The 17630-nt window shown below is 43.9% G+C and overlaps 2 protein-coding genes across 2 annotated transcripts; one reads left to right on the top strand and one right to left on the bottom strand.

The window, feature by feature from the left end:
* LOC107640434 lies at window positions 2931-3470 on the top strand. Its single transcript, XM_016343957.1, has one exon. The coding sequence runs from the start codon at window positions 2931-2933 to the stop codon at window positions 3468-3470; it is 540 nt and encodes a 179-aa protein (XP_016199443.1).
* Window positions 14680-15357, bottom strand: LOC107640436. Its single transcript, XM_016343959.1, has 2 exons — window positions 15325-15357; window positions 14680-15207 (listed from the first exon to the last, which is right to left on the bottom strand). The coding sequence occupies exons 1-2, from the start codon at window positions 15355-15357 to the stop codon at window positions 14680-14682; spliced, it is 561 nt and encodes a 186-aa protein (XP_016199445.1).

Below are 17630 nucleotides of genomic sequence, written 5' to 3'. Positions count from 1 at the left end.
TATCATTTTGATTATTTTATTAAAAGATTAAATTATCCTTTTTATTGTTGTGACAAAATTATTTTTTTTACAATAAAAAATTAAAATCAAATTATTCTTAATCAATTAATCAAAAAGAAGAAAAATGCATAATAAAAAAGCATAAAACAAACCCCTAATTGTTCATCTAAGAAAACACCGATAACCACAATAGCGGCGAGAGGACAACAGCCACAATCATCTCCCAGACCCTACTCTCCCTTAAATGGATTTGGATCGAATTTGAATCGCCTAAAATAAAAAAAATTAATAAAATACACTACAATACTTTGGGTCTATGATTATGTTTTTTTTTTTTTTTCAGAGTAAATCATAGAGAATTTTTTAATATAGAAAAAATAATTCTCTAAAATGACAATATTAGTAAAATGGTAAAGTGATGCTTTAATTATCTTTAAATTTGTAGCATTTATTATCTGTAAACTCCACCATTTTAATTCAATCGTAATTAATGATATATTTTTTTTTTAAAGTGACAATACAACTTTAGAGGATTCGGATCCTTTAACATGACTCCAAAAAAATCTATAGTAACGATTTTTTAAAAAAAAGTAACCATAAAGTACCTATGAGCATAATTTTTTGAAAGGATAGCCTAAAAGGGTTTATAGTCATGATTTTACGGGTGATCTAAAGGTTTATGGTCACAATTTTTTAAAAAAGAGTGACCTAAAAAGATCTATAATCATGATTTTGGGGTGATCTAAAAAGGTCTATGGTCACAGTTTGGGAGGTGAAAGGGTCTATGGTCACGGTTTTAAAAAGTGACCTAAAGGTATCTATGGTCACGGTTTTGGGGTGACATAAAAGGGCCTATAGTCACGATATTGGTAGTATCTATCGTCACAGTTTTGGGGATAGCCTAAGGATTTATGGTCACGATTTTACGAAAGGATGACCTAAAAGGGTCTATCATCATGGTTTTGGTGGGTAACCTAAAAGGGTCTATAGTTAGGGTTTTAAAATAGAGTGACCATAGATAAGTTATAGTTATGTTAAAACTGTGACCATAGCTGACCATAGATTAGGCTAGGGTCACAGTTTTACAAAAGAGTAACCATAGATCAAGTTATGGTTACAGTTTTTACGCATGACCATAGAGTAAGCTATGATCACGGTAAAAAAATGTGGACTAAAGTGTCAAAATTTAAACACTCCAACCGTGACCATAAAATCTGTGACGATAGATGAAAGATTGTGATCATAGATCTATAACCATGCCAGAATAGGTCACGGTGAAAAAACTGTGACCACAGACCTATGGTCACCCTTTTTACCTGCCAAAGACCTTTTTTTGTAGGGATGGTAAAGTGAAGGGTTAATCAACGTTAATTTTGTAATTTTCATGAATGTGTGCCCCACTATTTTAATTTAAGAATGATTAGCTTTTTACTTTATCATTTTACCAACTTTTATACTTTAGAGGATCTTGAGCCCACTTAAACTGCTACTCTCGTCATACGTCACATGCTACTGTTGGCCCTTGCTCACCTTTTAGGTTTCTCGTTTAATAAGTCCTCACTCGTCATTAGATTTTGTTCGTTATGCTATATTCCTTTGCTCTGTACATACTTCTACTGTTTGTTACTTGAAATTTTACTCCAGTTAATCCTCAATTAGAAGTTAATAAATTTATTAAAAAAATAAAATTGAAGTTGTTACGGACTGTCATAAGTCCAGCCCAGCTAGCCGCCGGGTCGGGGCACCACCCAACCCAGGCCCAAACTACCCCTCAAGGGAAACATATCGGGTTTGTCCTCAGTACCTGACCCGGTCGACATCCGACTTTGCCTGCGACCCAGCGCACCACACCCAGCGGACCAGTCGGGTCGGCTTCCTCGGAGCAGCACCCGAAGCCCCGAACTGAAACAGCCCGCCGTACCCGACCCGGTCGACATCCGACTTCGCTTGCGACCCAGCGCCTCACCCAGCGAACCAGTCGGGTCGGCTCCCTCGAAGCAGCACCCGAAGCCCCGAACCGAAACCCGGAACGACCTGCTCCTCCCACGTGGGCAGAGACAGCTCACAAGCACCCTAGCCAGTGGGCTAGGTCATCTTTGGGTCCGTCCAGCACAGTATATAAGGGGAGAGGTCAGCATTTCCCCTGAGGTACACATCACTTTACCTAATTTGGCTATCCTTTCGTACGGACACTGACTTGAGCGTCGGAGTGTCCTTGCAGGTGGCCATCCTCTCTCGTCCGTTCAACCGGCGGCTTCGCCAGCCTCCCACTTGGACCCGCATCCGATCCATCGGGTACTCGACATCCTCGGGTAACCAACATTGGCGCCATCTGTGGGATCCCGAAGCAGACATGGAGCGACCCCCCACTTCGGAGGAACTCCGTGAAGGAGGTGGGGCCCGCCTGAGCAGGGAAAGTTCGACAGCCCGTGCTGGAAAACAACCACGATCCTCCGTTCAGCCAAACCAACAAATCTACACCAAGACCCCCGAGAGACGTTCCTTCGGAGGAACGTGGGCCGACAGTGCCAAGATCATGCAGGAACTTAGACATAGAGTACAAAACCTTGAGCGGGAGCTGGCAGCGAGAGGCCGACCCCACGAAGACGTCAGCCACTCCCACAGCGACGCCAGCCAATCCCACACCCGCACTCGCTCCCCCTCCCGAGGACACGACAGCCGAGAAAGGAGCCTAACAAGGAGGCGCATACACAGGCGACCTTCCGACCTACTCGAAGCAGGTCCGAGAGCCACTGGGAGTCCCAGAGGGGGAAAGCCAAGAAACAACAGGACCTATTATCATGGGAGCCACTCCTTTTCACCCCTCGATCCTCAAGGTCCGGCTCCCGAAAAACTTCGACAAGCTGACGAACATGAGATACGACGGGACTAAGGACCCCCAGGAGAATATCACAGATTTTGAAGCAAGCATGAACTTGGAGAGGGTAGGCGACGCGGTCAGATGCCGAGCGTTCCCTGTGACGCTAGCCGGCCCAGCGATTCGATGGTTCAACGTCCTCCCACAAAGATCCATCACATCTTTCGCGGACATCTCCCAAAGCTTCCTGGCTCGGTTCACGACACGCATAGCCAAGGCAAAACACCCAATCAACTTGTTGGGGGTTACCCAAAAGCCCGGGGAGCTGACCAGAAAGTTCCTAGACAGATTCAATGATGAGTGTCTAGAGATTGACGACCTTACGGACTCAGTCGCTAGTCTCTACCTAACGAACGGCCTGCAAAACGAGGACTTTAGGAAGCACCTCACTACCATGCCTGTCTGGTCCATGCAAGAAATTCAAAGTGTGGCCAAGGAATACATTAATGATGTGGAAGTTGGTCAGGTTGTATCAGCAAATAAACGGCAGCTCCTAAACCCCCAGCTCGGCAGGCCACCCAGGTCGACAGATACAAGGAAGCCCCCCGGGACGGCACCCTTGGCAAGCAATCCAAGCAACCCTCACGGGTAGCAAGGTTCATAAACTACACGCCACTCACGGCACCCATAGTGGAGATTTACCAACAAATCGCAGGCAAAGGAATCCTATCCTAACCCAGACCATTGAAAGAGAGAACAGGGGGCAACAAAAGCCTCTACTGTGATTACCACAAGGAGTTCAGCCACAAAACCCAAGAGTGTTTCGATCTGAAGGATGCTTTAGAGCAGGCCATAAAAGATGGAAAGCTGAGCGAATTCTCCCGGCTCATTAGAGAGTCGAGGAGACAGGAGCGCGAACGCTCTGAAGAATATCACAGCCGAGCTGTCAAGCCTAGACAGGAGACCATAGAGGACGCCAACAACCCCCCAACCTTCGTGGTCAACGTCGTGGTAGGGCGCGATAGCCCTCCAAAATCCAAGTCGGCGACAAAAACGGGAAACCGGATCCTATCCATTTCAATGGAAGGCCCCACCACCAATAGGGGGCCACCCACGATATCCTTTGGACCGGAGGATAAATGGTTTCACGACCTCCCCGAGAACCCCCCCCTCCCATGGTGGTTACAGCAATGGTCAGCACAGGGTTAGTCAGACGAATCCTCGTCGATGCTGGAGCCGACTCCAACATCCTATTCAGAAACGTATTCGACGCCATAGGGCTCAAAGAATCTGACCTCAAAAATTACCAGCACGGGGTCATGGGACTCGGTGATAACTACATAAAACCCGACGGGACGATCTCCCTCCCAATATGCCTCGGAACCGGTGATGCCAAGAAGTCGGTCATGGCAGAATTCGTAGTCCTCAGAGACTCCACAGCATATAACATCATCCTGGGAAGAAAGATCATCAACGAACTCTCAGCCGTAATATGCACTAAATTCCTGACAATGAAGTTCATAACGGACAAGGGAACAGTTGGCTCCATAAGGGGAGACCTAGAAGCGGCGATCGCTTGCGACAACGCCAGTCTCTCCTTAAGGAGAGAGTCTAAAAAGGCAGCTGGTGTGTTCTTGGCAGATCTGGACGTCAGGATGGAGGACAAGTCGAGACCAGAACCAGAGGGAGACATGGAAAAGTTTCAGATAGGGAAGTCGGTAGACCAGTTTACCTTTGTAAACAGGAATCTGCCCTATGAACTCAATGGACCCCTCATGGACATTGTAAGGGCAAACGGCGACATCTTCACGTGGACACCATCAAACATGCCGGGGTTGGATCCCGAGGTCATGTCCCACCGGCTAGCCGTAAAACCCGACGTCCGACCAGTAGCCCAGCGGCGAAGGAAGATGTCCCAAGAAAGGGCCGACGAAGTCGCCAAGCAAACAGCCGGGCTACTAGAAACAGGATTCATCAAAGAACTCGAGTATTCAACGTGGTTGTCCAACGTCGTTCTAGTCAAGAAAGCCAGCGGAAGGTGGAGAATGTATGTCTCAAGAAAAGGCCGACGAAGTCGCCAGACAAACAGCAGGGTTACTAGAAGCAGGATTCATCAAAGAACTTGAGTATTCAACATGGCTGTCCAATGTCGTCTTAGTCAAAAAAGCTAGCAGAAGGTGGCGAATGTGCGTTGATTACTCTGATCTGAACAAAGCATGCCCAAAAGACTCTTTCCCCCTCCCCAACATCGACACCTTGGTCGACTCGGCGGCAGGGTATCATTTTCTTAGCTTCATGGATGCCTACTCTGGCTATAACCAGATCCCGATGCACCGACCTGACGAAGATAAAATAGCATTCATAACACCAGGAGGCACTTATTGCTACAAAGTAATGCCCTTTGGGCTAAAAGACGCAGGAGCCACCTATCACAGACTAATGAGCAAGGTCTTCCACGACCTCATCGGCAACACAGTAGAGGTGTACGTCGACAACATCCTGGTGAAAACGGCGGAGCCGAACAAACTAATAAATGACCTCCAAGCCATCTTCAAAGCTCTAAGAAAATTCAAAATGAGGCTCAACCCACTCAAATGCGCATTTGCCATGGAAGCAGGAAAATTCTTAGGGTTCATGATAACACAAAGAGGGGTAGAGGCCAACCCAGACAAATGTGAAGCCGTCCTCAAAATGGCAAGCCCTGGGTGCGTTAAGGACGTGCAATGACTCACCAGAAAACTTATGGCTCTATTCTGGTTCCTCGGCGCCTCGGCAGAAAAGGTCATCCCATTCTTCAACCTAATGAAGAAGGGGATCACCTTTGAGTGGACCCCAGCATGTGAAGAAGCGTTCAGCCACTTCAAAAAGATACTCTCAAAACCTCCCATACTCAGTAAGCCTAAAGAAGGGGAGCCCCTGTAATTGTACCTAGCTGTAACCACACAAGCAATGGCGACAGTCCTTGTCCGAGAAGAAGACAAAACTCAACGCCCAGTATACTTCATCAGCAAAGTACTCCAAGGGGAGGAGTTGAAGTACACCAAGTTGGAAAAGCTGGCCTATGCCCTACTGACCTCATTCAGAAGACTAAAGCAGTACTTCCAATGGCACGTGATCATCCTGAGAACTGACCAAGCCATCTGACAAGTCCTCCAAAAACCCGACCTCGCGGGAAGAATGATGGCATGGGCGATAGAGCTGTCCCAATATGACTTACAATACGATCCTAGGCAGGCAATTAAAGCCCAAGCCATCGCAGATTTTCTGGTAGAAGTCACAGGGGAGGCCCCCCGACGTGCCAAACACACGGTGGAAGCTCCACGTCGACGGAGCATCCAACCAAACGTTCGGAGGTGCTGAAATCATTCTCGAAAACTCGACAGGAGTAGCTTATGAACAATCGATCAAGTTTGACTTCCCAGTCTCCAATAACCAGGCAGAGTACGAGGCCTTGATAGGAGGGTTAATGCTAGCCAAAGAGGTCGGAGCGTCGAGGGTGGAAGTTAGCAGTGACTCCCAGATCGTCACCTCTCAAATAAACGGCAGCTACTAGGCCAGGGACGCACTAATGCAAAAATACCTGGAGAAAGTAAAGGAGCTATGCAAAGGCTTTGAGGAAGTCATAATCCAGCATGTCCCTAGAGAAAGGAACGCCCGAGCCGACCTCCTCTCCAAGCTAGCAAGCACCAAACCCGGGATAGGGAACAGATCCTTAATCCAGGGACTGGCAACCAAACCAGAAATCATCTTATGCGCAAGCCAAACTCTAAGCTCCCCCTCATGGGTAGACCCTATCTTCCGATACATAGAGCACGGAGAAATGCCCCTAGACGAGAATGAGGCACAGGCTATCAAGATGGAAGCTCCCAAATACGTGATCATACAAGGGCAATTATACAAGCGAGGACTCCACCAACCCTTGCTCAAATGCCTACGCCCCGACCAGACGGACTACGTCCTAAGCGAAGTCCACGAGGGGTGCTGTGGCCACCATATTGGAGGGAGGTCGCTAGCAAAAAAAATCATCCGAGCAGGATATTACTGGCCCACGATGATGATGAACGCCCAGGAGTTTGTCAGGAAATGCAAAAAATGTCAGGAAAATGCCAACTTCCACAAAGCACCACCCGAAGAACTTAACCTGATGATGGCCCCCCGACCTTTCGTCCAATGGGGAGTCGACCTCTTAGGACTGTTACCACCTGGGCCTGGGCAAGTGAAATACTTGATATTAGCCATAGACTACTACACTAAATGGGTAGAAGCAGAATCACTGGCTAGCATATCTTCAGCGAATTGCCAAAAATTCATGTGGAGGCAGGTGGTCACCAGGTTTGGAATCCCAGAAACCGTCATGTTAGACAACGGGACACAATTCACTGACAAGAAATTTAAAGGATTCCTAGCAGGACTGGGAATCAAACAAAGTTTCTCCTCAGTCGAACATCCCCAAACCAACGGCCAGGTGGAGCCAGCCAACAAGGTTATCCTGAAAGGGCTAAAGAAGCGACTTGAGGGGAAAAGGGCTCATGGGTAGACGAGCTAGCTTTAGTCCTATGGTCTTACAGGACCACCCCTCAATCATCCACCGGCAAAACCTCCTTCTGACTCACATACGGGGTCGACGCAGTCATCCAGTCGACGTCGGGGAACCGAGTCCAAGGTTACTCCTCGGGGGAGGAAATGAAGCAATCGAAAAAGATCTGGTCGACGAGACAAGGCAAATGGCGCATCTAATAGAAACAGCAATAAAGCAAAGGGTAGCCCTAAGTTACAATGGCAAGGTGCTAAACAGAAGCCTGGGAGAAGGTGACATGGTCTTACGACTCAACGACATAGGGCTGCCAACCCAGGAAAAGGCAAGCTAGCCGCAAACTGGGAAGGCCCTTACAGGGTAAGAGAGGTCCTCGGCAAAGGAGGCTACAAGTTGGAGAAGTTAGATGGAAGCGAGGTACCGAGAACATGGAACATGGCAAACCTAAAGAGGTTCTACTCATAAGAAGAACTAACCAGACGATCCGACGACCTCACTCCCTCCCACTAATTAATTTCCTTTGCATCCCTTTTTACTGTCTTTCACTTAATTATATACCACATCACTTCTTTGTTTAAAAGTTCTATAATGCATATATAATGAATGTCTTTTTGCAAGATTCGCATCAAAATGACAAAATGGTAAAAAATAAACGATCGACCTAACGAAAATCCGGGACTGATCACCCCGGGAACCAAAGGGACCCAAAGCAAAAAATGACTCCGCGACAAACAGCAAAAACGGTAAATACCATAAAACGGTAAACCAAATGACTCCTCAGCCTTCTTTCCCTGCTCAGACAACTTTGCCTTCAGAGACTCCTCCCGGGACCTCGAATCTGTCAGGTCTTTTTGGGAATCCCAAAGCTTCACTTCCATGGCATGGTAATTTCCCAAGACAGGCTCCACCTTCTTGGCGATAGCTGCAGCTCGAAGAAGACTGCGGTAGATCCACCTTGCCAGCCCAGAAAGGTCGGCATCACGAAAAAACTCTTCGGTGCTAGGAAGCAACTGGGATTCGATGAAGCCCCCAGCATCGAAGTTCTTTTCCATAACCGAGAGCGCCTTCCCAGAATCTCGCTTTCTCTTCTTAGGGTTGCTAACAACCTTCAAGTCATCATCACCAAACTTTAGATACTCTTCCTCAATGGAGACCTCCGCCTCCACACCAGGATTCCCTGAGGTATTCTCGGGAGGGACTTCAGCCCCATCCGGCTGACCTTGGTCAGCACCATCAACCCGACCACTACCCTCCCCGGCATCTTCCTGGTCCCGGCTCGCCGAGGGAGTCACCGAGGAGTCCTCACCTCCCTCATCATCACCTTGGATAAGGTTCATCAAGTCGGCCAAAGTTTTCTTTCCACCAGCCATGGAAACTGTAAACAAAAAAGCAAGGGCATGAACAATGGAAGAACTAAACACGCAAAACACAAAATAATGAAGAACTCACCAACATACGACCGATCGGCTTCCCGGTCCCCCATAACCATAAGGGGGTTGAGATTTTTCTCGCCAAAAATAGCCAACAAGATGTCGGCAATGTTGCGATCTTCTGGACTCAACCAGTCATAGAAAATTTTTATCAAATAATTGGACCCCGCCCCGAACCTCCAGTAGGTCGGGATCCGTCTTTCTCCCTCGGCAGTAAGCCAGAAGGGCTGATGACCCTCGATTGGCCTGACCTTGAAGAAAGTGGACTTAAAGCCATGGAAGGAGTCCTCAAAAAGGCCAAAACTCCTACGGCCTTGTTGGGCCCTGAGAGACATATACCCTTTCTTCGCTTTCCCCTGACGAGAAGGGTTCGTGAGCAGGAAAAGGTAGAGGAAAACGTTCACTGAAGTCAGAAGCTCCAGATATTCACAAACCATCTCGAAGCATCGGATGGCAGCCCAGCTGTTCGGGTGAAGTTGTGACGGATCAACATCACAATGATTCAACAAACCCATGAAAAAGGGGGAGAAGGGTAAACGAACCCCCAAGGTTGTGAACATGGGCTCATAAACCCACAACCAGTCAACAACTCGTGGGAACGCCAAGTTCTTCTAACAGACGCGCTCCCGATTAGCAAGAACGTAAACTTGGTAGAACGCCTCCTCGAGACCTCCCCCACATAAGAGCCCTGCCTGGCGCAGATCCTGGAGGCCCTCCTTCGTGACCTTGGAAGGGGTGTCCTTCACATCGGAAGAAACCCAAGCGTAATGGTCAACAAAGTCGGCTAGCGGTCGTTGAGCCTGGTCCGGGAGAACGAGGCGCTCGGCCATACCTACAACGAGGGCACCACTTAGTCAGGACGGAATGTCGGAGACCCTTAAAGTAGTAAAAGCAAAAACTACAATTCTCTAAACCACCCTCTAGATATCCCCACACTACCCAGAACTCAAGTAAACCCTAAGGAAAACCCAGTGGCACCCCCTCTAAAAGAAGAAGCGGCAAAAAACAAACAGAAACCCAGGCATGCATAAAGGAAAGCACACGAAATACCATAAAGGAAAGAGCAAAACATGGAACTGTAAAAATCAATGTACAAAGAAAGATGAAGAAGTAGTCTGAAAAAGCTGAAGCAGCAACAAGAGCAAGATGAAGAAAAACAAGCAAGGAGCAGAAAAGAGAGGAAAAGCAGCAGCGGTTCGAGGGAATAGAAGGAGGAGAAAAGGAGAGTGGGGAAATAAGGAGGTTACGAAAATAAAAAAGAGAGGGGCCAAGAATGTAACCGTCAGGAAAAGCGCCAAAAGACAGGAGCATATCTGTCATTTTGCGCAAATTTCAAATCATGAAATGATGGGGCATTTAATGCCCCACGCAGAAGCCAAGGAGGCGGTGTCAGAGACGAGACAACCACGCGTGAGGAACACGAAACGCCAACAACGGGCTTCCGAGAAGAGGAACACGTCCCATCTCGGCGAGTAGCACAAACGCGCCTAGCCACGAGTTCTAAACCTCAAGGCTAGCGCGTTGGGGGCACTGTTACGGACTATCACAAGTCCAGCCCAGCTAGCCACCGGGTCGGGCACCATCCAACCCAGGCCCAAACTACCCCTCACAAGGGAAACACAATGGGTCGGCCCGCCGTACCCGACCCGGTCGACATCCGACTTCGCTTGCGACCCAGCGCCACACCCAGCGGACCAGTCGGGTTGGCTCCCTCGGAGCAGCACCCAAAGCCCCGAACCAAAATTCGGAACGACCTACTCCTCCCACGTGGGCAGAGACAGCTCACAAGCACCCTGGCCAGTGGGTTAGGTCATCTTTGGGCCCACCCAGCACAGTATATAAGGGGAGAGGTTAGCACTCCCCCCGAGGTACACATCACTTTATCTAATTTGGCTATCCTTTCGTACGGACACTAACTTGAGCGTCGGAGTGTCCTTGTAGGTGGCCAACCTCTCTCGTCCGTTCAACCGGCGGCTTCGCCAGCCTCCCACTTGGACCCGAAGACCCGTTCTAGGCTGCTGCAGGATCTCGCACCCAGTATCCTTCCACCCCCATCCGATCCATCGAGTACCCGACATCCTCGGGTAACGAACAGAAGTTATACCTATTAAAAATATACTTTGATTGAAAAAAATTATCTAAATTCTAAAAAGTGTTTAAATTTTTTTAGTAATTCCCTCTAAACTTATCTTAACCTGATTTTCAACTATAATCTAATTGTGTCCTATCTATATTCTTAATCTCCAATTTTTCACCGCTACTATATTTGATCCCACTTCTTCTCCTTCTACCACTATTCTCACCTCCCTGCAGTATTCTTTAATAAACATTATTGTCAACTTTTATTTTATTTTATTATTCTTTTTTTCCTCTTTAATCCTATGGCTTAAGTACAAGTTCAACCCTTGGTCGTCTTCTCCTCTCTTGTTATATATATATATATATATATATATTGGTTTGGATGCAACAATTGTAACATTAAACGAAAATTAAAGAAATCCAGTAAAAGGGCCCGTAAATTGAAAAGAGAAAAAAGATAAAAATAAAAAGAGTTGGATGAGTTCTGTTTAATCCTGGAATACTTCTTCAACCACACCCAACAAAAATAATAATGCATTTGGTAATAATCATAAAAATCATCACCAAAATTATCATTATAAATTATCATGATTTTAAAAATATTATTTCTAACAATCATATAACAAGTGTTTGTCGAGATAAAATTTTTTAAAAAATTCTTTACTTAGTGCCAGTAAAGTATTCCAGTAATTATGTAAATCTTTTAATGGCACTAAATAATTTAGATTTATCCTGAAAAATTAGATTTATACTCAATTGCTTTGCACTAAAATGAGACTGTGTAAACTAGCATTATGGTGACTAGCTTTTGTTTTTATATTTTATAATAATTCAACAATTTTTTGAAAATATGGCTCTTATTATTGAATTTTTACTTAATCTGTTTTTCTAAAAGGTACTATCCAATAAGAAGAAAAAGGCAAAAAGTAAAGAGGAGTTCAAGTTAAAGCAACAATGAAAGAAGAATGAATGATAGGATATTTTAGAAAATTTTGTTAAACTACATGATTTATAAGATAAAAAAATGAAAAACTTAAGTGGCCCATCAAACAAATTACTTTTAGAATTAAAAGAAAATGGAGCATTACAAATAGACCAACCCATGAAGAGGGGGGTATGAAAGTGAAGATTGTGGCAAAAAAGATGGTTAGAATAACACGACGAGGAAAAAGTAAGGAGTGTTTCTTGATATTGATAATGATTTAGGTTTGAATACAATTTGAAGATAATTTGAAAATTAAAATTTTAAAAGGGAACAAAGGGATCAAATTACAAAAATACATTTTTTTTATCACATCAACTTGCTATTATAATGCCAGTGTGGTAGGAATCAATCCAGCTCATTTTTTCGATGGCAAGTGATGGATAAAAAGTGCCTTAAGGACTACTATGAGCCTCGAAGTGTATTTTCGAGGACAAATTATTGTAAGGGTTAAGTACTTTTTTCGTCCCTAAGGTATGAGGCTAAAATCAAAATCGTCTCCAATCTTTTTTTGTTATTAAAATCATCCCCAACGTTACAAAACGTTATAAAATCGTTCTTTTCTACTTCAATTTTATTTTTTTTACCAAATTACCCTTAATAAATAATAAAAATAATTAAGAATAATATTAAAAAATCAAAACAAAACCCACCCCCTCACCCCACTCCCGTAACCCCCCATCCCCTTCATCATGCCCCTCTCTTCAAAACCCCAACTCCAATCCCAACACCAATTCTTCTTCTCTCCATTTCTGTCGTCCTACTTATTCGCTTCTTCTTCTGCAGTGAAGCAAGAAGAACAACAACGTTCTGGTTTGATGATGATGAAGTTTGGTGTAGTAACCGCCATCAACAACGGTTCTTCTTCTTCATCTTCTTCTCCTTCTTCTAACTCCTTTTCCGTTTTCCTTTTCCATTACCATGCTTACATGGATCCACAATATTCTTCTACTTTGCATTTGAATAACCCATTAATTCATGTATTTGGGAACAACAACAACAACAACAACAACAACAACAACAACAACAACAACAACAACAACAGTAATCCGTTGTTTCTCTACCAGCCACAGAATCTCAGAGATTTCGATAACCATGGCAGTTACGGTGGTGGTGGTAGTTAACAGTAGTGGTGGGGGTTCTGGAACTTCGAACGAAGTTTCAAGAAGCTGTTCGTCGTTCTTCCTTTCTTTTTATTTTTTTTATTTTTGAAGAACATAAACATCATTTATTTTTTTTAATTTTTTTTATTTCTGTTGTTTTGCTATTTTTGGATCTGAAAACTAAAATTGTTTTTTTTTTTAAGTAAAGGAGCTCAACACAATAAGGTGGAGCAACAAAACAACCAAGAACTAAACCATTTGGATCAACTCTACTCCAATCCTTACAACTCGTAAGCGACCTATTAATAATTTTCACAATTCCTGCTTCTTGACTCCTGAAGATTCTGTCATTCCTTTTCATCCATATATGCCAAACAATAGCAAAAATCCAATTAGCCACCTATTACGTTCCTCCTTCCTTATAGTCACTCCCGTCCAGCTTTCAAAATGTTGCTTAATTGTCCCTAGAACAATCCACAATCTGCCATAGTCAAACAATCATGCACACCACGCCTACCAAGTAAACTGACGACGAAGAAACAAGTGGTGGAGGTCCTCAACATCCTTTTTGCATAAAACACACACACTATCCAATTGATCAATAACGCCTAGCCTTCGTAATCTTTCCTTAGTATTGACTCTACCAACTAGTACAAACCAGGTGAATAACTCAATACGTGGAGGTACTAAACTTCTCCAAATGAAACTAGTGAAACTATAGCTCGTAATTTCCTCCGGAAGTGTTTTCACCTGCACAAAGGAGTTAGTAATATAAACGCCAGATTTATCAAATTTCCACACTAGTTGGTCCTCTCTCTCAGTTGTTAACTTGACTGATCGTAGAATTTCATGAAGTTGGTTAACTAGTTCCAAATCCCATTAGAATAGTTTTCGTCTCCACTGAAAGTTCCATATCCATTCTAGCCCATCCCAAAAACCACAATCCCCTATAACAGATCCGTTCTGATTTGAAACTGAGAAAAGTCTTGGGAAAGTGTCTTTTAACATACCAATCGGCAACCAACTGTCCTCCCAAAAATGCACTTGTCTACCATTACCTACTTCCAGAGATAAATTCCGAATCATCTTCTCTCTCACCTCCTGCTCTATGATTTGTAACTGGCAAATATCCTTCCATGGTCCCCCTTTGGAAAATACAGACTGATGACAAAGCAACACATTAGGATTTAAGTTATTACAAGAGCATACAATCTTCTTCCATAATGGACAATTTTTCTTAGAAAATCTCCACCACCATTTGAATAACAGTGTGGTATTTCGAAGTACTGCATCCTCCACTCCCAAACCTCTTAATTTTTTCAGAGTTTGTACTATTTCCCATTTTACTAAAGGTATTCCATGCTTGCCATCTTCGTTGCTCCACAAAAATCTCCTATACAGTGAAATTAACTTCTCTGCTACTGCTTTTGGCATTTTGTACAAGCTCAGGTAGTACATTGGCAGACTATTAAGTACTGATTTAATAAGCACCAATTTACCATCTTTGTTTAACGTTTTTGCTTTTCACAAACTGAGTTTGTCTTCCACCTTATCTATAATTGGTTTTCATGTCTTGACAAGTCTTGGGTTTGCTCCAAGTGGAACACCAAGGTATTTAACAGGCAGGGATGCTTCCTTACACCCTAATAAACTGCACATTCTTTGCGACCACTCCCTATCACAATTAACTGGAATTAAGCTGGATTTATCAAAATTAATACTCAATCCAGACATCACCTCAAAACATCGCAAAAGCATCTTGTAATTTCTGATAGTAACTTCATCATGTGGACAGAACAATATGGTGTAATCCACAAACTGTCCTCAAAACATCGCAAAAGCATCTTGTAATTTCTGATAGTAACTTCATCATGTGGACAGAACAATATGGTGTAATCCACAAACTGTAAGTGAGACAATTCAATGTTGTCCTGTCCGACCAACAATGGAGAATTTCTGCTATTCCTCACAGCTTCAGCTACCATCCTATGGAGTACATCCACCACAAGTACAAAGAGAAAATGAGAGAGCGGATCACCTTGCCTTAGACCTCGTTCCATCTTAAAGGATTTAGATGGCGACCCATTTATTAGAATCGACATAGACGCCGAGCAAATACACTCATTGACCCGTCTTCGCCATTTAGTACCAAAACCCATCTTTTGAAGGACGATATCCACAAAACTCCATTTGACTCTGTCATATGCCTTTTGAAAATCCAAATTGATTATCGGTGCACTCTTCTTCCTCGTTTTCAGCCACTACACAGTCTCACAAGCAATCAAGGCTCCATCATGTATCTTCCTCCCTTTCACAAAAGCTTTTTGTATGTCTCCTACTAATCCAGGCATTACACTCCTCATTCTTCGTACCAATACCTTTGATATGACCTTATACACACAGCCTACCATGCTGATTGGATGAAAGTCTTTTATCTCCTTTGCTCCAACGAACTTAGGAGCCAAAGCCACCCATGTAACATTAGAGTCTCTTGGTAGCTTTGCAGTTCAAAAAAAGTCCATCACTGCTGCAGTGAATTCCGACCCAATCTCTCCCCAACACTTCTTGATAAAGTTCATGTTATAAAATTGAAATTGTAGTTGATGATTATTGAATTATTGTTTAATCTGAATTTTTTGTTGATTTATTTTATGAATGTTGCTGTTAATTTATTTTGGGGCTATTGTTGTTGCTGAAAAAAAAAGTGTTGTGAGTAATGAATGGCTATGGTGGCAATGGTGATGGTGGTGAGAAAAGGGAGAGGGAAGAGGTGCGAAGGGATGATGATGATGTGAAGTTAATGGTGAGGTGATAAACCCCAATTTTGTGGTTTATCTTGTGTTGATTTTAGGGGATTTTATCAACTTTTCTCACATTTATTCAATGAAATAGCATGGTTTTGTAATTCTCCCTTAATTTGTGCTTAAGTGTAAAAACATACTTTTTAGGCCTTTAATTTGTTAGTTTAAATTCACCTTTGATTCCACTAGATGCCTTGATGTGTTTGTTAGTGAATTCAGGTTGAAAAGGGTTAGGAATGGATCAAAGGAGTAAAGAGAAAAGCATGCAAAGTAGAGAATTCATGGAAAATCAAGGATTTGGAGTGAATTCATCGATGCGCATGCATGGCATGACGCGCACGCATGGAGATGAGGTCGTCAGGCGACGCGTACGCATGACATGATGCGTACGCGTGAGAAGTAAAATGCCAGACGACGCGTACGCGTGGCCTATGCGTACTGGTGCACAAAATTGTGATCTCTAACAACGGCGCCAAAAACTTGGTACGCACGTTTATAATCTCAAATTCTTTTTCACAACTCCGATACAACTAACCAGCAAGTGCACTGGGTCGTCCAAGTAATAAACCTTACGTGAGTGAGGGTCGATCCCACGGAGATTGTCGGCCTGAAGCAAGCTATAGTCACCTTGCAAATCTCAGTCAGGCGGATTCAAATGGTTATGGGATTTTGATAATTAAAATATAAAATATAAAATAGGATAGGGATACTTATACAGTTCATTGGTGAGAATTTCAGATAAGCGTATGGAGATACTTTTGTTCCTTCTGAACCTCTGCTTTCCTACTGCTGTCATCCAATCATTCATACTCCTTTCCATGGCAAGCTGTATGTTGGGCATCACCGTTTTCAATGGCTACTTCCCGTCCTCTCAGTGAAAATGGTCCAAATACACTGTTACCGCACGGCTAATCATCTGTCGGTTCTCGATCATGTTGGAAAAGGATCCAGTGATCCTTTTGCGTCTGTCACTACGCCCAACACTCGCGAGTTTGAAGTTCGTCACAGTCATCCCATCCCAGATCCTACTCGGAATACCACTGACAAGGTTTAGACTTTCCAGATTTCAGGAATGGCCACCAATAATTCTAGCTTATACCACGAAGACTCCGATCTTTCGGAATGGAGGCTAAGAGATAAACGCTCAATCCAAGGTAGAACTGAAGTGGTTGTCAGGCACGCATTCATAGATCGAGAATAGTGATGAGTGTCACGGATCATCATATTCATCATGTTGAAGTGCAAGCGAATATCTTAGAATAGGAATAAGCTTGAATTGAATAAGAAAACAATAGTACTTTGCATTAATTCATGAGGAAAAGCAGAGCTCCACACCTTAATCTATGGTGTGTAGAAACTCCACCGTTGAAAATACATAAGTGAAAGGTCTAGGCATGGCCGTGAGGCCAGCCTCCATTGTCTAAGGACTAAACGTTTCAAAGATGTAAATACAATAGTAAAAATTCATATTTATACTAAACTAGTTACTAGGGTTTACAGAGATAAGTAAATGATGCAGAAATCCACTTTCGGGCCCACTTGGTGTGTGCTTGGGCTGAGCATTGAGCTTTCATGTGTAGAGACTCTTTTTGGAGTTAAACGCCAGGTTGTAGCCTGTTTCTGGCGTTTAACTCTGCTTTCCAACCTATTTCTGGCGTTTAACTCCAGAATAGGGCAGGGAGTTGGCGTTTGAACGCCAGTTTGCATCGTCTAAACTCGGGCAAAGTATGAACTATTATATATTTCTGGAAAGCTCTAGATGTCTACTTTCCAACGCAATTAAGAGCGCACCAATTGATTTTTGTAGCTCCAGAAAATCCATTTCGAGTGCAGGGTGCTCAAAATACAACAGCATCTGCAGTCCTTCTTCAGCCTCTGAATTA

The sequence above is a fragment of the Arachis ipaensis genome, chromosome B05 (genome assembly GCF_000816755.2).
Source record: "Arachis ipaensis cultivar K30076 chromosome B05, Araip1.1, whole genome shotgun sequence".
NCBI classification, from domain to species: Eukaryota; Viridiplantae; Streptophyta; class Magnoliopsida; order Fabales; family Fabaceae; genus Arachis; species Arachis ipaensis.
The sequence above is the reverse complement of the archived record's forward strand: the minus strand, read 5'-3'. Positions and strand labels throughout refer to the sequence as shown.

What these genes read in the sequence shown, in the direction of transcription:
- LOC107640434 (XM_016343957.1), top strand. Translation starts at nt 2,931, where the DNA reads ATGAACTTGGAGAGGGTAGGCGACGCGGTCAGATGCCGAGCGTTCCCT.
- LOC107640436 (XM_016343959.1), bottom strand. Translation starts at nt 15,357, where the DNA reads ATGGTAGGCTGTGTGTATAAGGTCATATCAAAG. An exon ending in TGTATAAGGTCATATCAAAG is followed by an intron (nt 15,208 to 15,324) that starts GTATTGGTACGA and finishes GAGACTGTGTAG; the next exon opens with TGGCTGAAAACGAGGAAGAA.